The sequence below is a fragment of the Dendrobates tinctorius genome, unplaced genomic scaffold (genome assembly GCF_039654945.1).
Source record: "Dendrobates tinctorius isolate UK_male_01 unplaced genomic scaffold, ASM3965494v1 ptg000124l, whole genome shotgun sequence".
NCBI classification, from domain to species: domain Eukaryota; kingdom Metazoa; phylum Chordata; class Amphibia; order Anura; family Dendrobatidae; genus Dendrobates; species Dendrobates tinctorius.
In genome coordinates, this window is record NW_027361792.1 from 6215772 (window position 1) to 6243497 (window position 27726).

General features: G+C 50.0%; 1 protein-coding gene across 3 annotated transcripts in view; it reads left to right on the forward strand.

The window, feature by feature from the left end:
- The window catches only part of PDHX (pyruvate dehydrogenase complex component X), a 68441-nt gene that overhangs the window by 21073 nt on the left and 19642 nt on the right, over nt 1–27726 (forward strand). For all 3 annotated transcript variants that reach the window (XM_073541803.1, XM_073541805.1, XM_073541806.1), the window contains exons 3-7: nt 128–228; nt 10559–10740; nt 18093–18191; nt 26464–26635; nt 26909–27056. In XM_073541803.1, coding sequence (XP_073397904.1) covers nt 128–228; nt 10559–10740; nt 18093–18191; nt 26464–26635; nt 26909–27056 — 702 coding nt within the window. The remainder of the gene's footprint in view (nt 1–127; nt 229–10558; nt 10741–18092; nt 18192–26463; nt 26636–26908; nt 27057–27726) is intronic.

The following is a 27726-nucleotide window of genomic DNA, read 5'->3' on the forward strand; positions in this document are numbered from 1 at the left end:
AGACCCCCAGCGATCCATTACCGATGACCAATCCTCAGCTGATCGCTGCAGGTGCGGCATTCTGCAGCGCTCCGCTGTCGAGACAACCTTTTTCTTAAAAACAGACTGTTTTTTCACTCTCCTTTAGGTGAGACGGTGAACGCAGGAGACGCCCTGTGCGAAATCGAGACGGATAAGGCCGTAGTCACTATGGAGTCCAGTGACGAGGGAATTCTAGCCAAAATTATGGTAAGGGTTAATTCACTTTAAAGGGGTTATTCACAGAATTTAAAGTTTCCCCCGTCCTTTGAATTGGTGATGGCATTAAATCCTGGGATCTGCAGCCCCATCTGAAGGAGCCTGAGGTGTGCACGCTTCACCTTCACGCCATTCATTGTCTGTGGAACTGTCGGAAATAATGAACGGCCGCGTCGCCCCTGCTCCATGGCCGCGTCGCCCCTGCTCCATGGCCGCGTCGCCCCTGCTCCATGGCCGCCATCCATTCGGACACCTCCAGGCTTCTATTGCACCATCCGGACGTTGCACGTGTTCGGCTCTGATGTTTTGGGGTTTACATGTTATATGGCCGGACTGTGGGTTTTGTTTTGCTGATGTTTCCATAGTTGCACTCGTGACCAGTGTGCAGAGCCTTCGTGATGGCAGTCTCCCTCTCCCCCCGCCGATGTCTGGTGTCCTGTTATCCACTAATGCCCCGATCTGCCTGACACAGACCCGTTACAATCCCATTCAGCACGCGGGCCAGATCAATGCTATCGACACCGTCCCTAAGCCCCTTGCTGCCTTCCAAACACGAGGAACATTGTTATACACTGACCTGCTAATCCAGGGATAGCCATGCAGCGGGGGGGGGGGGGGCTGCGTACCACTGGGGACGATGGGGCTTTATAATCTGCCGTATAATGGGCCGTAGAGGGGCGACCATTATTGTGGCTATCGGGGTCAATGTAAGTCACAGCATGGCCACTGTATCTGCACTACATGGCGCTATGTAAGATGGAGAAATGAAGACTGAAGTGTTGTGACCTCTCTACAGGGTCTCCGGCTGCTTCCGATAGTCCGCCGTCCCCCCCCCCCCCCACCACCTGTTCTTACTGGATACCGACGGGCGTCACTACAAACTGATGTGCAAGTCTTCACCAAAAAGATTTATGCTTGAGACATCGACCTCTTCTGTCTCCGACCATCATCGGCCTCCCAGTCTTGGCCCCCCACGACCCCTCCATCTTATTAGCTTCCTCTTCCATCTGTCACCCTCCTCGTCGTCCTCTGCATCCATCAACCACCCTCCCACCTCGTTGGCCTACCCATCTGACTGTCGCCCATCTTGTCGGCCATCTGTCCAGCCCCCTATGTGCTGCTCCTGAGTCCTCCGGAGATCATCTGCAATCTGTCCTCAGCACTTCTCCATTTCTATGGAGCCACTGGAGGAGAGTGAGTGAGGCTGCACATAGGTCGCGTTATACAGGGTCCTCCAATCAGGAGTCTGAGGGTCCTGGTAGGAGGACCCCCTCTATTACTCACAATTATATACAGGTGCATGCTGGTGTGGGAGGTGAACAGTGTATATCTGTGTGCTGCATGATGCAGGGGCATGGTGGGGTGGACTCTGTTGGTTGGGTGGACTTTTTTAGTAGGGTCGGCTCTCTGGGTTGGGTGGGCGCTCCTAATGGTCTGTGTGGGTTGGGGTGGGCTGTGTGCGGGGTTGGGGTGGACTGTGTGCGGGGTTGGGGTGGACTGTGTGCGGGGTTGGGGTGAACTGTCTGGGTTGGGTGGGCTGTGTGCGGGGTTGGGGTGGACTGTCTTGGTTGGGTGGGCTGTGTGCGGGGTTGGGGTGGACTGTCTGGGTTGGGTGGGCTGTGTGCAGGGTTGGGGTGGACTGTCTGGGTTGGGGTGGACTGTGTGCGGGGTTGGGGTGGACTGTCTGGGTTGGGGTGGGCTGTGTGCGGGGTTGGGGTGGACTGTCTGGGTTGGGGTGGGCTGTGTGCGGGGTTGGGGTGGACTGTCTGGGTTGGGTGGGCTGTGTGCGGGGTTGGGGTGGACTGTCTGGGTTGGGTGGGCTGTGTGCGGGGTTGGGGTGGACTGTCTGGGTTGGGTGGGCTGTGTGCGGGGTTGGGGTGGACTGTCTGGGTTGGGGTGGGCTGTGTGCGGGGTTGGGGTGGACTGTCTGGGTTGGGTGGGCTGTGTGCGGGGTTGGGGTGGACTGTCTGGGTTGGGTGGGCTGTGTGCGGGGTTGGGGTGGACTGTCTGGGTTGGGGTGGACTGTGTGCGGGGTTGGGGTGGGCTGTCTGGGTGGGCTGTGTGCGGGGTTGGGGTGGACTGTCTTGGTTGGGTGGGCTGTGTGCAGGGTTGGGGTGGGCTGTGTGCGGGGTTGGGGTGGGCTGTGTGCGGGGTTGGGGTGGACTGTCTGGGTTGGGTGGGCGCTCGGTTTGGGTAGGGTGCGCCTGCTGTTTTGTTATGGGCTTCATTCACACCTGGCTTTGCAGCGACCGCCTCACACTTCTATAATTCATGTCCGTGTAATGAAAGCCACAGATTACGCGGTCCTCGCCGCCTCCACGGTGACATTTATCGTGCCGCGCTGCTGTTCTGGCCGTTTAATAATGGATGTCCTTTATTACATTAGTAAATCTCCTGTATCCGCACGGAGCCTCCGTCACCTCTTGGTGTGAAACACAATTCATGATTCTTCGCTTCCTAAAAAAACAAAAAAATCCTAAAGTGCGTCTCCTCCGCCTGCGAAGACGTGAGCGCTCCTCACCGCCGCACTATTTCACATGGCCGAGCAGCAGTTTGTTCTCCAGAGCTGCTCTTCCTAATGGAACCGGGGAGATGAAGTGTGAACCCGAGGCGGCCATCTTTTATCAATGGAGATGAGACTTTTTGGCACACGGACTCTTCCCTTAACTGCTCCATTTTTCTGGGTCGGGTGGCTCGGTGCACCGGACACGAGGCCGCTCAGCCCCAGGAGAAACTTTAGGAGGCTCTACGTAGACATTAGCCTCAATAATAAGTGCCGGCTCCCAGGCGGTCACTGATACTCGGGCTCCCGGCTGCCGCCTCGTTTTTCTGTGCCTCCATGTTCCTCTGTGATTCGGCGCTGACGTCGGCCTCCATCAGTGAAATGTTTTGTGCTTTTTGTTGCCATTTGCTGTAATTCGGGGACGTCACTCCTCCTCCGCCCAGATCACTGCTCTGGTGCTGTTATCCACCGGAGAATCTGCCGCGTCGCCATCTAGTTCATGTGCGAAGAGAAAAAGCAAAACTGGGTTTATTGTAGTTGACGCTGCTTTATGGGGATCGCTGCAGTGGACAGCTGCTGCAGAACCTCATAATACACCTCAGCTGCTGCAGAACCTCATAATACACCTCAGCTGCTGCAGAACCTCATAATACACCTCAGCTGCTGCAGAACCTCATAATACACCTCAGCTGCTGCAGAACCTCATAATACACCTCAGCTGCTGCAGAACCTTACAATACACCTCAGCTGCTGCAGAACCTCATAATACACCTCAGCTGCTGCAGAACCTCATAATACACCTCAGCTGCTGCAGAACCTCATAATACACCTCAGCTGCTGCAGAACCTCATAATACACCTCAGCTGCTGCAGAACCTTACAATACACCTCAGCTGCTGCAGAACCTCATAATACACCTCAGCTGCTGCAGAACCTCATAATACACCTCAGCTGCTGCAGAACCTCATAATACACCTCAGCTGCTGCAGAACCTTACAATACACACTCAGCTGCTGCAGAACCTTACAATACACCTCAGCTGCTGCAGAACCTTACAATACACCTCAGCTGCTGCAGAACCTCATAATACACCTCAGCTGCTGCAGAACCTCATAATACACCTCAGCTGCTGCAGAACCTTACAATACACCTCAGCTGCTGCAGAACCTCATGATACACCTCAGCTGCTGCAGAACCTCATAATACACCTCAGCTGCTGCAGAACCTCATAATACACCTCAGCTGCTGCAGAACCTCATAATACACCTCAGCTGCTGCAGAACCTCATAATACACCTCAGCTGCTGCAGAACCTCATAATACACCTCAGCTGCTGCAGAACCTCATAATACACCTCAGCTGCTGCAGAACCTTACAATACACCTCAGCTGCTGCAGAACCTCATAATACACCTCAGCTGCTGCAGAACCTCATAATACACCTCAGCTGCTGCAGAACCTCATAATACACCTCAGCTGCTGCAGAACCTCATAATACACCTCAGCTGCTGCAGAACCTCATAATACACCTCAGCTGCTGCAGAACCTTACAATACACCTCCGCTGCTGCAGAACCTCATAATACACCTCAGCTGCTGCAGAACCTCATAATACACCTCAGCTGCTGCAGAACCTTACAATACACCTTACACAGTAAAATATCAGTATTTGCAGATGATACAAAACTATGTAAGGTAGTTAACACAAAGGAGGACAGTTTGCAACTACAGACAGATTTGAGTAAATTGGAGAATTGGGCTGAAAAATGGCAAATGAGGTTTAACACAGATAAGTGTAAGGTTATGCACATGGGAAGGAGAAACAGATGCTACAATTACTTACTAAATGGGAAACTGCTGGGGAAATCAGACATGGAAAAAGACTTAGGCATCTTAGTCAATAAGAATCTAAATTGGAGTGCCCAGTGTCAGGCAGCTGCCACCAAAGCAAATAGGGTCATGGGATACATTAGAAGAGGTCTGGGGACACGAGATGAAAACATAATTCTCCCTCTGTACAAATCACTCGTCAGACCACACTTGGAGTATTGTGTGCAATTTTGGACGCCGGTGCTCAAGAAAGACATTACTGAACTTGAAAGGGTTCAGAGGCGGGCTACTAAAATGATAAATGGAGTTGGGTCACTACAATACCCAGAAAGGTTATCAAAATTAGGTATATTTACTCTAGAAAAGAGAAGACTTAGGGGAGACCTAATATATATGTACAAGTATATCAGAGGGCAATACAGAGATCTCTCCAATGAACTGTTTGTACCAAGGACTGTGACAAGAACAAGGGGGCATTCTCTTCGTTTGGAGGAAAGACAATTTCTGCACCAGCATAGAAGAGGGTTCTTCATGGTAAGAGCAGTGAGGCTCTGGAATTCTCTTCCTGAGGAAGTGGTGATGGCCAACTCACTGAATGAATGTAAGAAAGGAATGGATGCTTTTCTTGTGAGTAACAGTATAGAAGGTTACGAATAACAGAATATTATAGGTAGATGTTGACCCAGCTTAGGGGAAGGAATTTTTTTTTCCCTATAGAGAAAATTGTCTTCTACTCTGTGGGTTTTTTGCCTTCCCCAGGATCAACAATGCAGAACAGCTGCACTAAAAATAGGCTGAACTAGATGGACATAAGGTCTTCCTTCAGCCTTCAAAACTATGTAACTGTGTTACCTCAACTGCTGCAGAACCTTATAATACATCTCAGCTGCTGCAGAACCTCATAATACACCTCAGCTGCTGCAGAACCTTACAATACACCTCGGCTGCTGCAGAACCTTACAATACACCTCGGCTGCTGCAGAACCTCCTAATACATTTCAGCTGCTGTGGAACCTCCTAATACACCTCAGCTGCTGCAGAATCTTACAATACACCTCAGCTGCTGCAGAACCTCATAATACACCTCAGCTGCTGCAGAACCTTACAATACACCTCGGCTGCTGCAGAACCTCCTAATACATTTCAGCTGCTGCGGAACCTCCTAATACATCTCAGCTGCTGCAGAACCTTACAATACACCTCAGCTGCTGCAGAACCTCCTAATACATCTCAGCTGCTGCAGAACCTTACAATACACCTCAGCTGCTGCAGAACCTCCTAATACATCTCAGCTGCTGCAGAACCTTACAATACACCTCAGCTGCTGCAGAACCTCCTAATACATCTGAGCTGCTGCAGAACCTCCTAATATACCTCAGCTGCTGCAGAACCTTACAATATACCTCAGCTGCTGCAGAACCTTACAATACACCTCGGCTGCTGCAGAACCTCCTAATACATTTCAGCTGCTGCGGAACCTCCTAATACATCTCAGCTGCTGCAGAACCTTACAATACACCTCAGCTGCTGCAGAACCTCCTAATACATCTCAGCTGCTGCAGAACCTTACAATACACCTCAGCTGCTGCAGAACCTCCTAATACATCTCAGCTGCTGCAGAACCTTACAATACACCTCAGCTGCTGCAGAACCTCCTAATACATCTGAGCTGCTGCAGAACCTCCTAATACATCTCAGCTGCTGCAGAACCTTACAATATACCTCAGCTGCTGCAGAACCTTACAATACACCTCAGCTGCTGCAGAACCTCCTAATACATCTGAGCTGCTGCAGAACCTCCTAATACATCTCAGCTGCTGCAGAACCTTACAATACACCTCAGCTGCTGCAGAACCTCCTAATACATCTCAGCTGCTGCAGAACCTTACAATACACCTCAGCTGCTGCAGAACCTTACAACACACCTCAGCTGCTGCAGAACCTCCTAATACTTTTTAGCTGTAGGTGTAACCACACAGTGCGCAATGGCGGCAGAGCTTCATACATCTCCATGGGCAGCAACGAGTTACAGAACCAGACGAAAGCGCCGCTCCGCTGCTCCCACACCTCCGCAATGTGGCGACAGCTGTTCCCATTCTCTGTCGAGCGATGTTCACGGCGTTTTGTTATTTTTGTATTATAGTTTTTTTAATCATCCGATGTGTGAAAGTTATCAGGAAAATCTCATTGTGTGAATAGACTCGGCCGATAACTCCATCATGGCTGGTCTGGCACGTGGGGCGCTCGTAGCGTCAGTGACCACCTCCTGCGGGTAAGACTCCATCGACATGGCCGGGCCAGGGAAGATCAGACATGCCGAGCAGCGGGCGCGCTTTGTGCCATAGTACGGCGCCATAATAAAGAAGTCGTCAAATTCGGGAACCCCATTTTCATACAATCCTTGAGGGTATGGAGTTCGGGGCAGGAGTCTCCGGCTGACATGTTGGCCACGGCTTATCTCCAGGAGAACAATGTGATGAGCAGTCAGAAATCAGATCGACCATCAGTCGTCCAGACCTCAGACACGTCAATATCGACAGGTACGGCTGACATTGGTCCGATGCGGAGGGCTTTACCGCACAGACTAGTGCTGAACTCCTATGTGTAAGTGGGGCGACCCCCTGACCACCTAGATGAGACATGCAGAAAATGGAGTGTCACTTGGCGGCCGCTCTTCTGTAACACACGGAGAGTCTCCTGGAGCGACAGCCGGCAGTAAGTAGGGGCCCCGGATCCGCGCTTCCAGGGGTCATGTATGGCATGTGTAGCCCAATCCCAGGCTGCAAATCTGATCATTTGTGAATTCGGCCTTATAGAGTAGGCGCCCCTCTTGCAGCAGTTCTTGCAGCGCTGTGGGGTTATTAAGAGGGTCGTACGTGCTGTAGAAGCTGTATAGGTGAGAGGGATTTGATTTTTGCACATGACCCCCTGATTACATTTGCGGCACAAGCTCTTGTCTCCGTGACCCGCCGCACAGAGTGAATCCTGTCTCCTGGGAAGGATTACAGCCATTTGCCTCAGTATCATCTGACTCCTGCCTTGTCTGATTTCTGTGTGTAATTGATAGAGACTGTGCGGAGTGCGGCTGGTCTAATCGAGTCACCGCAGGCGGTATTGGATAACGCACATGAATTATCAGCCGCTGTGTGCGGGTCAGTGGCCGCTATTCATCAGATCTCTTCCATCCGTCGAGCTGCGTGACAATCAATACTCTCATCCCTTGTGTGTGAGGTTCAGTCTGCGCCCGGGAGGGTCTGATTCCCCTGCGCCCGGGAGGGTCTGATTCCCCTGCGTCCGGGAGGGTCTGATTCCCCTGCGCCCGGGAGGGTCTGATCCCCCTGCGCCTGGGGAGGGTCTGATCCCCCTGCGCCTGCGGAGGGTCTGATCCCCCTGCGCCTGGGGAGGGTCTGATCCCCCTGCGCCTGGGGAGGGTCTGATCCCCCTGCGCCTGGGGAGGGTCTGATCTCCCTGCGCCTGGGGAGGGTCTGATCCCCCTGCGCCTGGGGAGGGTCTGATCCCCCTGCGCCTGGGGAGGGTCTGATCCCCCTGCGCCTGGGGAGGGTCTGATCCCCCTGCGCCTGGGGAGGGTCTGATCCCCCTGCGCCTGGGGAGGGTCTGATCTCCCTGCGCCTGGGGAGGGTCTGATCTCCCTGCGCCTGGGGAGGGTCTGATCTCCCTGCGCCTGGGGAGGGTCTGATCTCCCTGCGCCTGGGGAGGGTCTGATCTCCCTGCGCCTGGGGAGGGTCTGATCTCCCTGCGCCTGGGGAGGGTCTGATCTCCCTGCGCCTGGGGAGGGTCTGATCTCCCTGCGCCTGGGGAGGGTCTGATCTCCCTGCGCCTGGGGAGGGTCTGATCTCCCTGCGCCTGGGGAGGGTCTGATCTCCCTGCGCCTGGGGAGGGTCTGATCTCCCTGCGCCTGGGGAGGGTCTGATCTCCCTGCGCCTGGGGAGGGTCTGATCTCCCTGCGCCTGGGGAGGGTCTGATCTCCCTGCGCCTGGGGAGGGTCTGATCTCCCTGCGCCTGGGGAGGGTCTGATCTCCCTGCGCCTGGGGAGGGTCTGATCTCCCTGCGCCTGGGGAGGGTCTGATCTCCCTGCGCCTGGGGAGGGTCTGATCCCCCTGCGCCTGGGTAGGGTCTGATCCCCCTGCGCCTGGGGAGGGTCTGATCCCCCTGCGCCTGGGGAGGGTCTGATCCCCCTGCGCCTGGGGAGGGTCTGATCCCCCTGCGCCTGGGGAGGGTCTGATCCCCCTGCGCCTGGGGAGGGTCTGATCCCCCTGCGCCTGGGGAGGGTCTGATCCCCCTGCGCCTGGGGAGGGTCTGATCTCCCTGCGCCTGGGGAGGGTCTGATCCCCCTGCGCCTGGGAGGTTTGCCCATACAAAATCTGACTTTTGACGGCTCACTGTGTGATGGTGGTCTCTGTTATAAAGTCACAACTGCTGGATTGCCCTGGTGGCCATGTTGGGGGTTGTAGTTTTACATCAGTTGATTGAGAGGTTACAACCAAATCCAGAACCTCCCGTACCGACCCCTTCTACTGGTTATCAATGATTGGTGGGGCGGATTTCGAGGAATAACAGGAGGCTGCAGGCGCCGACTACACAGGGTTTGTTTGTAGTCTGTAACCATGGTAACGCATCGCTCTGCACAGGAGCTGGAGGCACAAACCTATTCTCCTTTAGAGCTTTAAAAACAAACGGATTAAAAATGTGCGGAAACTAAGAAACAAATCTCGGGTTGTGAACCTTCAGAGTCGTTTTTTTTAGGAACGAGACCGTGATGCATATCCGTCTCGGACTTTTCACCTTTTTGTAAAACGGGTCAGTGCTCAGGACCGGTGTCCTCGCATCGTCACCAAATCCTGAGGTTGAGCATAAGCCGAGATCTGAGGACATCACATGGATAATGCAACGCAAAACGGAGGGCAGGGGACGTTGTACAGAGGACGTCCATCTGCTTCATATTTATCGTTCTGTCCTGATGATGATTGCGCGTCTCTTAACGCATCAGATAAGGATTCAGGATTCACAAACCCGGCCGCCTTAGGAGGAGTCGCTTTAAATAAAGAAATACCTTTCATTGGGTGCAAACGTACAAAGACGGAATTTATTACAGCGGTGAGGAGCGGTTTTCCATCTCTGGTGGATTTAGTGGGATTTATCTATTATGGCGTCGTATATTATAATTACGTGCTGGATTATCAGATGGTCAAAAAAAAAAATGTACGAAAAAAGAAGGCTCTCGCCAAACAGCCCCTCATATCTCAGCTTCCTGGACCTCACGTCTGTTATCCTCCTCCCACCCATGATGTCGTACGCGGACAGCGGGGGTGAGTTGAGGGTCCTTTTCTCAACCCATGAAGTTAATTTAAAGGCATAGTTGTAGTGTATGGTGGCCATTCAAATAAATAGTTTGCTCTAGAGCCACTTCGGTAGCCGTGTCGGTAGTCCATGGCCGGCAGACCACAACTCTACAAGTCGCATATTACCTGCAATCATCTCTGATGCCTGTTCTGATTTGTTGGCCAAACTCAATGTCACGTGTGCATCATGCCAGGCCTACTAATCAGAACGGCTCGCCGAGCTGGGGGCCGGTGCCCACTGAACCATCATCTTGTAGAACTTCATGACTAGAACAGAACCCACTCTGGTAGCTCTTCCTTAGAGAGTTGGGGGATCCTAAGTGGAAACTCACCCCTTTAATACAGCATATTGGAAAGAGCCTTTTTAAACTCAGCAGAACAAGGCATGCACGTGCTAAAGTGATTGGTTTACGTGATTGCCACCGCCTCCTCGGACCGCCCATGAGGATCTGCAAGAGCGACACGTTAGTAGTTTCTTTGATTTTTGCCCCAAGAGCTTTACAAGTGAATGATCATCAGTAGCGCCCCAACTGGGATTCCTTAAGCTCTTATTAGGGGTTTACCTATAAGAGTTGTCACTTTATAGTAGGTTACTCTGTAGATCCTCATGGCGATGTTGTATTTTCTTGCAGACGCAGGAAGGCAGCAGAAACGTGCGACTCGGATCCTTGATCGCGCTTTTGGTGGATGAAGGACAGGACTGGACCCAGGTTGAGCTCCCGAGTGTTCAGAGCCCTCCTCCATCTAGTACCACTGCCACTACCGATGTGTCTATAAAACCACAGACGGGCCCGGCCCAGCCTGGAAAATTAAGGTAGGTCTCCTTTTTTTTTTTTTCCGTCCTCAACGTGTTTGTTTCTTCATGGGCAATTTGTTTTTGTTTTTTTTATTTGGATAATATTTATTTTTACAGTCGGAAGCAAAACTCAAAAGTCCTAAAGTCCCCTTGTATGAATGGAGCGGTGGTGTGCATGCGTGACCACCCCTTATTTCAGAGCATAGGTCCCAAAGAAGTGAATGGAGCGGTGGTCAGGCAGGGACACTGTGGGACAAAAGCCAGCCTCAGAAGACCGGACCACGGTCATTTTATGCCGGCTGTAGGGGCAGAAGATTGGCATTGATTGCTGGAGGTCGAGTCGTGCTTTTTCTGTTGTCACTGGGATTTTGCACATGGGATCGTCGCCTGCGTGCAGTGGCCATTAGCTAACACTTCTTCTTACCCCAGAAAGGATTGTCTGCTGGCCGCCATATGCAGGCGGAGGTTTGCCAAATGCTACAGCATGAAAATCCATGGATGCGTCCGGTCACGTGCACATCTGTCAGCGGCCATGTTCCCAACCGGATCATAAAAATGAGCGCCGTCGATCCAATCAATAATCCTGTCCGGCTGTGGATGAAGAACGTTCGCGGCTGTTAGTATGGCGGCGTGTCCTCTCCCGGCGCTCACATGTCGGCTACATTGCGTTCTGCTCGGACGTGTGAGAATCACAAGTGTGGATTTTAATTGCGGCCCGGAGCCAGCTGCTTGCGCTGGAGCGTGCGCCCCTAATGACCCGCATCCAGCTGTCTCGGAGTTCATTATCCTCGGTGCCAGAGTGCAGAGCTGCGCTCGCCAGGGGCGACCCGGCAGGACTCGAAAAGACGAGGCAACGCGAAAATCGCGCTGGAAAGGTCACGACGGCGTGGCTGCCGTCTACTCCGCACTGGTGGCGGCTCTGCTGTGTATCCTGAGCAGTCAGTATCCGGGTGCGTTATCTAATGAGACCGCAGCCACGTGCGGGATAGTCATTAATTCGCCGGTGTCTCGCGGGGAGGTATTGACTGCTCCATGCTCTAATCCGTCTTCATTAGTGTTGAGCATTCCGATACCGCAAGTATCGGGTATCGGCCGATACTTGCTGTATCGGAATTCCGATACCGACTTCCGATATTTTTTCAATATCGGAAGTCGGCATCGGAATCGGAAGTTCAAAGTTGATTGACGGCCTGACGTCATCATGATGCGCGGTGTGTGCGCATCATGATGCGCCGTCATTTCGGGCCTGCCGGGGGGCTGTGCCGGCCTGCCGGGGGGCTGTGTGGACTGCCCGGGGTCTGTACCGGCCTGCCGGGGGGCTGTGCCGGCCTGCCGGTGGTCTGTGCACCCTGTGGGGGTCTGTACCGGCCTGCCGGGGGGCTGTGCCGGCCTGCCGGTGGTCTGTGCACCCTGTGGGGGTCTGTACCGGCCTGCCGGGGGGCTGTGCCGGCCTGCCGGTGGTCTGTGCACCCTGTGGGGGTCTGTACCGGCCTGCCGGGGGGCTGTGCCGGCCTGCCGGGGGGCTGTGCTGATGTCCGGGGGTCTGTGCAAGCATCGTCCGATGGGACTACAAGTCCCATCTGGCGATGCCTGCTACCATGACAGTGATTGACACATTAGCCAATGATGGGACAGTAGTAGTCCCATCATCCGGCTAATGTGTTAAATGTTAAAAAAAAAAAAAATACTACATACATGCTACATACATACTACATGCTACATACATACTACATGCTACATACATACTACATGCTACATACATACTACATGCTACATACATACATGCTACATACATACTACATGCATGCTACATACATACTGCATGCTACATACATACTACATATATACTACATACATACTACATGCATGCTACATACTACATACATACTACATATATACTACATACATACTACATGCATGCTACATACATACTACATGCTACATACATACTACATACATACTACATGCATGCTACATACATACTACATGCTACATACATACTACATATATACTACATACATACTACATATATACTACATGCATGCTACATACATACTACATGCTACATACATACTACATACATACTACATGCATGCTACATACATACTACATGCTACATACATACATATATACTACATGCATGCTACATACATACTACATGCTACATACATACTACATATATACTACATACATACCACATACATACTACATACATACTACATACATACTACATGCTACATACATACTACATATATACTACATGCATGCTACATACATACTACATATATACTACATACATACCACATACATACTACATACATACTACATACATACTACATGCTACATACATACTACATATATACTACATACATACTACATATATACTACATATATACTACATACATACTACATACATACTACATGCATGCTACATACATACTACATGCTACATACATAACAAAATAGACACCACAATAGGAAAATAATAAAATATTGTATCAATCTACCTATAATAACAATAATGAAATCAAAATAATGTACATATTAAATTATTCCTTGTATGTCATAAATTTGAATGGAAACCATTCAATACTGTAATAGAAACAAACCACTATGTATGGACCATCAAAAATAGAAAGACAATGGGACTGGAATATATATTAAAACAAAATATTTTTATTCTTTAATTAATTCAATACAGGCAATCATAGATAGTGTAAAAGCAAGTGCCAAGGGCAAACCTAAAAAAATTTTATATAATTACTCTATACAAATGTATGATCATTCATACGGACTGTCTGATAAAAGGTATCACAACATGATATAGTATATCTCCATACCACACAAAGATGTCAATAAAGAATTTAATATATATAAAATGTAAACAATATATAAACTAGCGAATATATCAAATTACCACATACCACAGCAGAATAATTCTGTCCACAATTGGGTTATAAACTAGTATATAAATCCATTTTAATCATATGTCATAGTAGTGAATAGACCTATAACACAGTGTGTGACCATGGAATGATGCTCAAACTATGTGAGCCAATATACATGTAACATACCCGTAATATGGAGACAGCCACAAGGTATTGCCCGGCACTCCCCGACGCGCGTTTCGGAACCAGCGTCCTTCGTCAGGGGAAATTTCCCACACAGCAATGGCATAAAGTGAGACTAGGGACTTTTTTTTTTTTTAAGTGGCGGAGGAATACAGTGCGGAAGGATACCTACCTTCCGTCATTGGATTCCTGCAGCCCGTAGAGAACGGCAGCAACAGCTGATGCTGCAGTTCTCTACCCAAGATCGTCGTGGGACACACTCGTGGACTGCTTCGGATCGTGGGTGAGTATTTTTGTGGTTTGTTATGTTAATATTTATTCCGTAAAAGACAATGGCTTCGGGGAACAATGTGACAAGTATTGGTAAGTATGTTACTCTGTTATATGTACTGTATGTCTATGTATGTATTGTATGAATGTATTGTATGTAGTATGTATGTAGTATATATGTGGTATGTATGTAGCATGTAGTATGTATGTAGCATGCATGTAGTATATAATGTAGTATGTATGTAGCATGTAGTATGTATGTAGCATGTAGTATGTATGTAGTATGTATTTAGTATGTATGTAGCATATATGTAGTATGTATGTAGCATGCATGTAGTATATATGTAGCATATATGTAGTATGTATGTAGCATGTATGTAGTATGTATGTTGCATGTAGTATGTATGTAGTATGAATGTAGCATATATGTAGTATGAATGTAGCATGTATGTAGTATATATGTAGTATGCATGTTGCATGCATGTAGTATATATGTAGTATGTATGTTGCATGTAGTATGTATGTAGTATGTATGTTGCATGTAGTATATATGTAGTATGAATGTAGCATGTATGTAGTATGTAGTATGAATGTAGCATGTATGTAGTATGCATGTTGTATGTATGTAGCATGTAATTTTTTTTTTTTTTTTTTACATTCAACACATTAGCCGGATGATGGGACTACTACTGTCCCATCATTGGCTAATGTGTCAATCACTGTCATGGTAGCAGGCATCGCCCGATGGGACTTGTAGTCCCATCGGACGATGCCTGCACAGACCCCCGAAGCCTGCACAGCCCCCCGGCAGGCCGGCACAGCCCCCCGGAGCCTGCACAGCCCCCCTGGCAGGCCGGCACAGACCCCCTGGCAGGCAGGCACAGACCACCGGAGCCTGCACAGACCCCCTGGCAGGCCGGCACAGCCCCCCGAAAGGCCCGTACAGACCCCAGAGAGGCTGTACAAGGGAAAAACAGGATTTTTCTTATTCCAATACCGGAAGTCCCATAGACTTGAATGGGACTTCCGGTATCGGAATCGGCGATACCGATACTTTTTTTTAAGATCGGCCGATCCATTCCGATCCGATACTTTGAAGTATCGGACGGTATCGCTCAACTCTAGTCTTCATGTGTCTTAAGTCTTCCGTGTGGACGTGTATCGACTTGGATGTAATTATCGGTGTGCAGGACGAGCCTCTGGCACTGCTGGTTATACAGTCCCCAGAAATTATTAAATGGTAATGAATTTTTTTTTTTAAAGAACTTTGAGTTATGGCGTTCCTCTGTTGTTCCTCCTGGGATTTCACCTTATCATAGCTCAATGTCAAAGGGTGAAATAAGATCTAATTGTCAGTTTATTCAGGTATTTCCAGGAAGAATAACAGAGGGACGGCGCAATTGTTTCAAGCGTAGATGCTCCAGAAATGTTACTTCACAGAGAATACAAGTGTTTACTAGAACAGACAGGTCAGGAGGATCGGTGACTGCTCCGTGTTTGCCCCACGTTTACCTCCTACTCCTCGGTACACCTACTGTGTTCCAAATTATTATGCAAAAAATATTTCCTCCTATTTTCTCTAAATTACCTATATGAATTGCAGTCATTGTTATTTTCCAGTCATCTACTATTCTAGTATAATTGCAATGTTTTTGAATAAACTGCCTATGAAAACAGGATATTTTTAAAAATAAGAAACACTCAAAATGCATGTTCCAGATTATTATGCACAGCAGAGTTTTCAACTTTTTTATTTTTATTTTGAGCAAAAAAATGGTGAATTGTGAAATGATAAGCATTATCAGCTTATTACCAAATGAAATCAAACAGTTTTCAAGTCAAAACTTTCTTCTCGGTGATGTTACATTTGCACATAGGAGCCCTTGTTGGAAAGACGCTTCTGAACTCTCTCGTCCATTGGATTTGTCAGTTTTTGGATGGTTTGTGCTTCGATTGTTTTGCATGTGGACAGAATCCCCTCCCAGAGCTGTTGCTTAGATGTGAACTGCCTCCCGCCATCATAGACACTCCTGCTCCAGAGGTTCTCAGTGGGGTTGAGGTCAGGGGAAGATGGTGGCCACACCATAAGTTTGTCCTCTTTTATGCCCATAGCAGCCAGAGATGCAGATGTGTTATTGGCAGCATGAGACGGTGCATTATCATGCATGACAATGATCTTGCTGCGGAAAGCACGGTTCTTCCTCTTGAACCATGGCAGGAAGTGCTGTTTTAGAAACTTCACATAGATTATGGAGTTCATCTTTACCTCTTCAGGGATCCTAAAGGGGCCGACAATCTCTCTCCCCATGATTCCAGCCCAAAACATTACTCCACCTCCTCCTTGTTGGCGCCTTAGCCGTGTTTTCATGGGGTGTCCATCAACCAGCCATCCTCCACTCCATCCATCTGGACCATCGAGCGTTGCACGGCACTCATCAGTCTTCATGTCTCGTTTGGCCACTGGAGCCGCTCCTGCTTGTGTGCAGTGGATAGAGGTGGTCGACAGGACGGCTTACACACAGCTGCAAACCTCTGAAGGACCCTGCATCTTGTTGTTTGGGGGATGTTGGAGGCACCAGCAGCTTCAAAAACTTGTCTGCTGCTATGACAAGGCATTTTTGCAGCTGCTCTTTTAACCTGATGCAATTGCCTGTTGGAAAGAGTCCTCAATTTTTCCTTATCAGCATGCACACGTGTGTGCTGGGAATCAGCTACATACTTCTTGATTGTGCGATGATCGCGATGAAGTGTCTTGGCAATGTTGATTGTAGTCATGCCTTGACCTAAACACTCCACAATTTGTGGCTTCTCAGCAGCCGACACATCCTTTTTCTTTCCCGTTTTGGCAAAAAATGTCGGCTGCTTAATAATGTGGAACAGCCTTCTTAAGTAGTCTTGCCTTTATTTGGACACACCTGCCAAACTAATCTGCACAGGTATCTGCAATTGCTCTCAGTGATATAAAGAGCCCTGACACACATCACCATCAATGAGTTTAAATGGCAAACAAAAAAATTCTAATCTTATCACTCCTAAACTCTTTTTGCATAATAATTTGGAACACAGTTTAGATCTGTAGGAGGCTTTGCAAGTGATTGGAGATGTACAATAGCGAACAGTCTGCTGCCTACTGGTCAGATTTGGCAAATACTTCCATTCCCCATAATGTAACTATTCTTAAATGTGTTTTTGTAGAACTTTACATTATGTTGTTGCTCTGCTATTCCTTTTGGAAATGTTCTGACAGGTTCTTATTCTTCCTCTTTTTTTACTCTTCTTCTTTTTCTTTCTTTCTTTCTTTCTTTCTTTCTTTCTTTCTTTCTTTCTTTCTTTCTTTCTTTCTTTCTTTCTTTCTTTCTTTCTTTCTTTCTTTCTTTCTTTCTTTCCTTCTCCTCTGTTAATCCTCCTGGAAATGTGAAACCATGGACAGTCTTCACTGGACGGTGTCTCGAAACCAGCCTTATTGTCCAGGAGTGAAGTATTGTGTAGCTGTCAATTTATAGATCTGTTTCCAGGAGGAATAACAGAGTGTTAGTGCCTAAGATGAGATGAATAGAATCCTCCAGATTTGCCCCATGTTACCCCAATACTTCTGTGCCTCTCCCGAAATGTTTGTAGCCCATGAAATGTATTGCGATGCATTGGTCCGCACAGGAGCTGCAGACACAGAACGGCAGGGGTCACAATGTGCAATATGTTGTAGTTCTCGCTGTACTCCGGATCTCTGCGTACCGTCAGTGAATGGAAATTCTGTTACAACTAAATCTACAGGGAATTGAATGTTGTGTTTACTACGGATCCCGGGATCTCGTGTTGCCGCTCTTGTAATTAATCCCCAGACCCGGCTGCGGGGCCGGCGAACATACACTAATCTGCTTACGGGATCAGCTTGAATGAAAGTGTAATTCCCCTTTAACTTGTCAAAAACGGAACAGAGGAGATAAACAGACCCACGTGCACAGGCCGCAGCTCGGGGGGCCGCACGGTTTTGTCTTTTTCTAAATAAATTTCATGTTTTCTTAATTTCAGGCTCCGCATGAGTCCGGCGGCTCGACACATCCTGGACACACACGGCATCGATTGCAAAACGGTCATCCCCTCCGGCCCTCGGGGAATTATCACAAAAGAGTAAGTGTCGATCAGTGCGGCCGCAAGTGTTTCCTTACTGTCATGTCTGCCTGTCGTCCTTTATAGCTGCCATTGCCAGCCGGGGCTCCAGGAAGAGGCCGGTGATTGGTCTGTATGCAGCCTCTAATGGAGGCCAAGTTGATTCAGCGTCTACATGTGCCCGAGTGCCCCCTTATAGAAGGGTGACATGGCCCGAGTGCCCCCTTATAGAAGGGTGACATGGCCCGAGTGCCCCCTTATAGAAGGGTGACATGGCCCGAGTGCCCCCTTATAGAAGGGTGACATGGCCCGAGTGCCCCCTTATATAAGGGTGACATGGCCCCAGTGCCCCCTTATATAAGGGTGACATGGCCCCAGTGCCCCCTTATATAAGGGTGACGTGGCCCCAGTGCCCCCTTATATAAGGGTGACATGGCCCCAGTGCCCCCTTATATAAGGGTGACGTGGCCCCAGTGCCCCCTTATATAAGGGTGACGTGGCCCCAGTGCCCCCTTATATAAGGGTGACGTGGCCCCAGTGCCCCCTTATATAAGGGTGACGTGGCCCCAGTGCCCCCTTATATAAGGGTGACGTGGCCCCAGTGCCCCCTTATATAAGGGTGACGTGGCCCCAGTGCCCCCTTATATAAGGGTGACGTGGCCCCAGCTTAGATTGGTAACCTGCTGAGCCTCTTCCCGGGGTCCGACGCCAGTCCCCGGTTCTCCTACTTCCCTGTACGACTCTGTGTGCATCGCGGAATCTCTGGAATTGAAAAAAAAGTAGCACAATTTTTGCACAAATGCGGCCAAAAATTTGCATTTTTCCTTTTATTTTGCTCCAGAAAGGGAGCCGCTGAGCTGAGCTCTGCGCATAGGAAGGGATCTACAGATTCCAGGGATAGTCCAGTCTGCAAGCACTGGGTAGCTGGCTATTGTTAGGTCGGCGTGGGATCCCCAACTACTGGCGAAACAGCCGACTTGTGTCCCCTTCTCTCCGCCTGCTGCAGGACCTTACACATGCGCCATACGATGGCACTGACCGAGCCGAGTGCAGTCATTGCCTATCCTGTAGGAGTTGTCCGGACCCCTTGGAGCCGGGCGCTCTGTGTAACGCTACTACTGATGGGCACGCAGGGTATCACACTTCTGCACGCCGCACATAAAAGCGTCACAGACACTGGGGAGTATCTTTGTCACCGGGATGTTGGGTGTAGAATCAGGTTACAGGGAGGCTCCACATAACACGCGGATAAATCTTTCATGTTTTGGCAGATAAACAATCCGTGTTTATCCCTTTATTTTCCTCTGGGAGGATGCAGACGCTTCTCTCCGCCGCTGACGGGTTTGGCGGTATTTTTAGATCTGTCTGCTCGGAGCTGAATCTCGTCGCGGTGCTAACGACCCGCCTGCAGGAAAGAACGATGGAAGCAGCGATCCAGCGCCTACGCCGCCGACACGTCTCCTAATTAGAAGGCTGGGAATCTACATGACACTTTCCCATGTTCTGCCAGAAGCCAAACACCACAGTGCGGGGTCCGGAGACCCCTCCATACGTCGTCTGCATATTCACCCCGGACAATTCTTTTATTTTTAAATTTTCATTTTTTTCTTCTTCCGATAGACAGAAATCTTAGTTTTGTCTCCACTTTTAACACCCAAAACTTTATTTTTTCTGCTTTTTATTTTCGCATATGGACCTAGGGGGGAGGACTTGTTGTTTACCCCCCCCCATTTAGGGGGAGTTGTGGCACAAAAAAAAACCCCTGCTGCCCCCGAGACTGCTCCATACTCCGACACCCGACATCCTCCAAACATCTGCGGCAGATATTGGCATGAGGTTACACAACAGAAAATAAACGTATAATTGAGGCTTTCCTGGTTATAAATACTGGAGCGGTAGATGGTAAAAGCCCTGGTGGTCTAGGGTAATGAAGGGATTAATATTTCATTTCTAAGTGGTCTGGGGTAGAAGATCAGTGCATATTTACTCTCTAGTGTCTGATGATTCTCCACATCTGGTCGGTCCAGGATAGAAGAGGAGAATATATGATGTTCTCTGGTGGTCTAGGGTTATGCAGGGGTCTAGTTTAGAAGACCAGTACATATTTACTCTCTGGTATTGAGCGATTGCCCACATCTAGTCGGTCCAGGCTAGAAGAGAAGAATATATTGTGTTCCCTGGTGGTTTAGGGTTATGCCATAGTCTTTGGTGGTCTAGAATAGAGGAGGAGGTAATATTCTACTTCTTGGCACTCCTGTGCCCCTTTTTTCCATTTCCCCAGCAGCTGGCCTACGATTCCTCGCCTCCAGCAGGGACGTTTCGCCATGAACGTGTGACCGATTGGACAACCTCTTTAATATTTTATTTACTCGATATATTAGTTCTCCCCCTCTGGATGCTCTAGCTTACAAAAGTCTTTTGTTTTGTCCCTGGTGGTCTAGTATAATGCCCCCTTTACTGATGATCTAGGCAAGAAGAATGATATTTTAGTCCGTGCTGTGGGATAATTCCTCCAGTCTGCAGGGTCCAGGCTGGATGAATGGGTTAATAATATATTCTCTGGTGGTCTGGTGGTAAAGCCCCCTTTCTTGATGGTTTAAGACAAGGGTGGTTGATAATTTACTATCTGGTGTAAGGTTATTTTCTTTACCAGGGTGGTCTACACTATAGAAGGCGCTTAGAGTAATGGCTCCTTCTTTGATCGACTACCCGCTATCTTGCGTCGTTGATATTTTACCCCCTGGTGTAGGGTAATTCCTTATGTTTGGGTGGTCCAGTTTCTGTTATGGGGGTACTCTGGTGGTCTGTGCAATGCAGGCTCTTTGTTATTGCAGAACTGTTAGTGCACCCCCCCCATAAGACTCTCTCCAATGCAGGACGCCGTCCGTCTTAGTTATTGGTGGTCTCGGTTACGGTGGTCTTTCCTATGTACAATTGTAGTCTTTACACTGTGGCAGGTCATAAGAGTAGTTTCTATAATGTTGGACACTATGGTGCCTGAAATTGAGCACAATGGAAGTTCCGGCACCTGTAGTGCTGGTAGAATGCTGATGAAGAATAGCTGCCCAGTCAAAAAAAAAAGAGCAAAGAATTGGGACAGTCCCCGGACATATTAGACTAGTATGTTCACCAAAAGTCGTAAAAGTGTATCCCCCCCCCCACTTTGCGCTCTCCCCTCACTTGCTTAAGGTCTTGTTAAAGGGATGAAGTGTTTGTCCTATAGATTTTACATTATATTCCTCTACTTTGGGACGTGAGAGCTAAGGGACGCCTCATTTTTGGCCAATGCCCCCGAGTACCTTTAATTGAGGTGACTGATTTACCTTCTAAGCCCCCGACCGAGCGCAGGGCTTCATACAAGGTGGGTAATGGGATCTTGTTGCCATAGCAACATGCCAACGCTTTAATTGAGAAGCGGAGCCCTGTGCCTGCGGCGATCACTTTCCATTATTCCCCCTTTTCATGTTTATCGCGTTGTCGGAAATCGACGCTTTTGATCCCTCGAAACAGAGAATGTTTTTTTTTATTTTTAGCGTCCGCCGCGGCCCCCCCGCATTACTCATCACCTCCACTGTCTTGTAGCTGTCACTTTTCATTCTGCACAACCGCCCACTGTAACCCCTTCCATCCCAGAAGTCTCCGGGCAGCCGCAGAGGTGGGATGGAGCCTTCACTGCGCCTCGATCCATGAAGGGGTTAAGGGAGCAGATAGAGAAATCTGCCATAAATCTCCCAGATGGATGCGAGGTTCCTGCAAAGTGAATGGAGCGCCTCGGGGGTCCGGCGTTACTTACACATGAATTCTTAATGAGCTGGAAATGTATTTTTAGAATCTGGTGAATTTTTATTATGTGAATCGGGGTCTCGGATTTATTATTATTGTTATTATTATCTTTTGTTTAGCGCAGGAAGCGAAACGGCAAAATCAACATTTACGTTTACTGCACGTAGACAGTAAAGAGAATATAAAGGGGCTGAGGGTGCAGAGGGGGGATCAGTGGGCTCCAGAGACATGGGGCTGCTCATCCCTGCAGGGTACTAATGATCAGGCATATCTGATTATCTCCATGGGACTGAGGATCAGGCATATCAACATCTGCTTATCTCTCTAGGGGTAGCGTCCAGTTCCCCATCTTACGTTGTTGCAGAGCTGTGGGGCAACCTCCGTCTTATGTTGTTGCAGAGCTGTGGGGTGGCCTCCATCTTACGTTGTTGCAGAGCTGTAAGGTGACCTCAGTCTAACGTTGTTGCAGAGATGTGGGGCGGCCTTCGATGTACTTTGTTGCAGTCCGCAGAGCTGTGGGGCGACCTCCGTCTTACGTTGTTGCAGAGCTGTGGGGCCGGGTTCCATCTTACGTTGTTGCAAAGCTGTGGGGCTGGGCTCTGTCTTACATTGTTGCAGAGCTGTGGGGCGGCCTCCGTCTTGAGCTGTCGCAGAACTGTGGGGCCGGGCTCCATCTTATGTTGTTGCAGAGCTGTGGGGCGACCTCTGTCTTATGTTGGTGCAGAGCTGTGGGGCCGGGCTCTGTCTTACATCGTTGCAGAGCTGTGGGGCCGGGCTCTGTCTTACATCGTTGCAGAGCTGTGGGGCAGGGCTCTGTCTTACATCGTTGCAGAGCTGTGGGGCGGCCTCTGTCTTACGTTGGTGCAGAGCTGTGGGGCTGGGCTCCGTCTTACGTTGGTGCAGAGCTGTGGGGCCGGGCTCCGTCTTACGTTGGTGTAGAGCTGTGGGGCCGGGCTCCGTCTTACGTTGGTGCAGAGCTGTGGGGCCAGGCTCTGTCTTACATCGTTGCAGAGCTGTGGGGCGGCCTCTGTCTTACGTTGGTGCAGAGCTGTGGGTCCGGGCTCCGTCATACGTTGGTGCAGAGCTGTGGGTCCGGGCTCCGTCTTACGTTGGTGCAGAGCTGTGGGTCCGGGCTCCGTCTTACGTTGGTGCAGAGCTGTGGGGCCGGGCTCCGTATTACGTTGGTGCAGAGCTGTGGGACCGGGCTCCGTATTACGTTGGTGCAGAGCTGTGGGGCCGGGCTCCGTATTACGTTGGTGCAGAGCTGTGGGACCGGGCTCCGTATTACGTCGGTGCAGAGCTGTGGGGCCGGGCTCCGTATTACGTTGGTGCAGAGCTGTGGGATCGGGCTCCTGCTGCACCCAGACAGATCTGGTCTGAAGTTTTTTTTTGTTTTTTTTTTTCTGCGTTCGCACTTTGCTCCAATTTCGATATGAGGCAGGATCGGGTTATAGGAGCGGGGGAGCATCACAAAAATGTACAGATCGAGCCGACCCGATGCCAGAAGGGATAATAAAAAAAGAAAAAATGTAAAAGTATGAAAAAAAAATAAAACTCCCGTATAGATAAAATGTAAATCTGTTCCTCTCCGTGGCGTCCAGGACCCCGCGCAGCACATTCATCCGGAGTGACAGGGTCGCACCCGACGTCTTTGCTCTTGGTCGGTCACTATGACCTGGAGGCTCGGGTGGGTGAGGGGATGGTTGCCCGCTGCCCGGCACCTGCCCAGGGGAGCCATCCTGCACGTGACATCATTAAAGTGACACACGAGAATGTCAGCGATTACAGGACCGCTCGCTCCACACGGACGGCAGATTGGATTTTTAAATGGGCGACTAATGACATTCCTGGATGTGTACATTAATATTGCAGCAGTGTGATGGGAACGGGGGGGGGGGGGGGGGGTGTCTTGGGATGCAGCGGTGATCGGGGGGCAGAAGTCTGCATTCCTCTGTGCATTGCAGAACCCGGCTCAGCCTAACACTGGAGCTGCAGATTTCTGTGCACGGTGGTGAGGATTCCGCAGTCACCTTCTTATTTGGACACATCCCGGTAGTAGTTTTTATTGTATAGACTGTATATTTTCTGGTGTTTGAGCTTGGCACTGCTAGTTGGCGTCGTGCAAGCGGGGTGCCACCGGACGGCGTTGTGCAAGCCGGTGCCACCGGACGGCGTTGTGCAAGCCGGTGCCACCGGACGGCGTTGTGCAAGCCGGTGCCACCGGACGGCGTTGTGCAAGCCGGTGCCACCGGACGGCGTTGTGCAAGCCGGATGCCACCGGACGGCGTTGTGCAAGCCGGATGCCACCGGACGGCGTCGTGCAAGCCGGATGCCACCGGACGGCGTCGTGCAAGTGGGGTGCCACCACAATTGTTATGCAGTAGGTTGCCCCTGGACGTTGTAGTGCAGTACGGTGTCACTGGATGGCATCTTGCAGTAGGGTGCCGCTGGATGTCGTCCTGCAGCAGAGCGCTGCCGGATGATGTCGTGTAGCAGGGCGCTGCCGGATGATGTCGTGTAGCAGAGCGCTGCCGGATGATGTCGTGTAGCAGGGCGCTGCCGGATGATGTCGTGTAGCAGAGCGCTGCCGGATGATGTCGTGTAGCAGGGCACTGCCGGATGATGTCGTGTAGCAGAGCGCTGCCGGATGATGTCGTGTAGCAGGGCGCTGCCGGATGATGTCGTGTAGCAGGGCGCTGCCGGATGATGTCGTGTAGCAGGGCGCTGCCGGGTGATGTCGTGTAGCAGGGCGCTGCCGGGTGATGTCGTGTAGCAGGGCGCTGCCGGGTGATGTCGTGTAGCAGGGCGCTGCCGGGTGATGTCGTGTAGCAGGGCGCTGCCGGGTGATGTCGTGTAGCAGGGCGCTGCCGGGTGATGTCGTGTAGCAGGGCGCTGCCGGGTGATGTCGTGTAGCAGGGCGCTGCCGGGTGATGTCGTGTAGCAGGGCGCTGCCGGATGATGTCGTGTAGCAGGGCGCTGCCGGATGATGTCGTGTAGCAGGGCGCCGCCGGATGATGTCGTGTAGCAGAGCGCCGCCGGATGATGTCGTGTAGCAGGGCGCCGCCGGATGATGTCGTGTAGCAGGGCGCCCCCAGGTGGCATCGTACAGTGCCACCGGATGGCATCAAGCAACAGAGCGCTGCCGGACATGTGCAGTAGGGTGCCACCATATGCGGTCGTGCAGTACGATGCCGCAGGATGGCGTTCTGCAGCAGGGCGCTCCTAGTTGGACACTATTAGTAGCTTTGTTAGTGTTTATTTGGCCGCATCATGACAGTAAGGCCTGTTTCACACCTCCGTTTTTTGACGTCAGTCAAAATCCGCCAATTTTCAAAAAAAAAAACAAAAAAAAACTGATCTGCCAAAAAAGGGGCGGATCCGTTTTTTTCCCCCATAGACTTCCATTAGCGGCGGATCTTGACTGACGGTCGTCCGTCCCACCCGTTTTTTGGCGGATCCATCAATTTTAGCGTCTCCCAGGCGGATGGGACGGACTCTGCAACGTTTTTTCCGAGCGTCGGTCCCCTAATTTCTATTGCGCATGCCCGGCAGATTCGCTGGAGCAGGGCTTTTAACCCCTGAATGGCCGTGCAAAGAAAAAAATTTTTCTATCTCTGTCTGTCTCCTTTCCAGGCCGCAGTTCCTTTAAATTTCCCCTCCAGCGGATCCGTACACAACACGGATCCTGTAGCATCCGTTTAGCCCAGGACGGAGGCGGATCCGTTTTTAACCGCTCTGGTGGATTTGCCTCCCGTCAAAATAACGGAAATGTGAAATGGGCCTAATATGAAGTCGCAATATGGATTATTTGGCTGCAGTAAGATAACACTTGTTGGTTGCTGTATGGCATGGCTCGGGAACAGTATGGCACTGTGTTGGAAGGTTATTTTGTTAGTCCAGGTGCCTCAGGCTCATCATCTCCACCCTCTATGGCAGAGTCTTGGATAGATAGTGGTGTGGTATTTTGTGTCACCAGCCTCCTCGCAGATCCAGTGCCCGCTGCTCCCACCGGTGTACATGCAGCCTTGTAATAATATAAAGCCTCTACGATCAGTAACGCCACTTTCCATCCATTCCCTTTTTCGTGCTTCGTCTCAGCGATGCACCTGTAAATGAGACACCAGACCCTGCACCTCTCCCCTTCGCCTGCAGATGGCGGTGCGATGCTGCGTGGATTCTGCTACCTTTTTAATCATTGTTTTAATTTTGACATTTGAGAATCGAAAAACGAAGATCTTCAATAATGGCGCAGATTTTCTCGACAGACGGTAAGAAAGAACAGGCCTTAAAAGGGGAGCACTCCCAAAGACGAGCCCTGCGCTCTCAAGCTGCAATACTTGTGAAACGTCCAGACCGCGACTAACGCTCCTCTACTGTATCATGGATTATAATGGATACTGTATAATTATGTAAAGAGGGTCTTGTAAGTTGGACCTCATATTTAAAGAGTCAGACATCCTTTTAATTGCTCATGATTACAAGTATGTCTTTTTTTTGTTTTCTTCTACAGGGATGCGCTACGGGTTGTATCAGAAAAGGACGAAACGGCAAAAATAGTGATGAAGTCGTCTCCTGCCATACAACCAGCGAAGGTGGCGCCAAAACATCCAGCGCCTCCAGCAGGGGCCTTACAGCGCCCATCAGACCCTCCGATGTCCATACCTGGAAAGCCTCTCGCTCCGGTAATGAGTCATACACTGTAAGGAGGTGCTTTATGGCGTGTCCTCCCTGCATCTAAAGTCACAGAACTTTGGTAAATGCCCAAAAATGTAGAAAAAAAACCCTATTTCAGTTGCTTGACGGCACAGTGGACTGGTGAGCGGCAGCTTTAACTGTCCCTTTAAACATAGTTGCGCCAGAGGCGTCTGCTGACCGCAACGTTTTTGCTTCTGGTGAATATTTTTCTTTAATGACCTTGTTTTACTTTGGGTTTTTTTTTTTTTTTTTGCTTCCAGGGAACATTTACTGAAATACAAACCAGTAACATCCGAAAGGTTATCGCCAAGAGGTTAACGGAGTCTAAATCCACCATCCCGCACGCCTACGCCAGCACGGACTGCGACCTCGGAGCCGTTCTCAAACTGAGGAAGGATCTGGCAAAAGGTCAGTGACCGTGACCAGGTTGCAGCTCCACTGTGTAATTGGTGCAGAATGGATACACTTGCATATCTGAAAGGGGTTGTCTCCTTTTAAACAATGTTCTACCCCATCTACAATTTGTTAAAGAAAAAACTCAACAAACCGCGATGTGCTCGCCTTCCCCAAGTCCAATGGTGAGTCTCAACCGCTGCTTCTAATGTCTGGCGTTTGCTGAATCCACTCCTTTTTTGGAAGAACATTTCATCCCTGGAATTATTTTTTGTAGCCTTTTGATTGGGCATTATCTGGTTCAGAACAGATTCCATCAGGATACACTTCTAAAAGGTGGCTTTCCTTCCCTCTCTCTCCTCCTTTCCCCCTTCTCCTTTGCCCTTTTCCCCCCTTCTCCTTTGCCCTTTTCCTTCCTCCTCCTTTGCCCTTTTCCCCCCTTCTCCTTTGCCCTTTTCCCCCCTTCTCCTTTGCCCTTTTCCCCCCTTCTCCTTTGCCCTTTTCCCCCCTTCTCCTTTGCCCTTTTCCTCCCTTCTCCTTTGCCCTTTTCCTCCCTTCTCCTTTGCCCTTTTCCTCCCTTCTCCTTTGCCCTTTTCCTTCCTTCTCCTTTGCCCTTTTCCTTCCTTCTCCTTTGCCCTTTTCCTCCCTTCTCCTTTGCCCTTTTCCTCCCTTCTCCTTTGCCCTT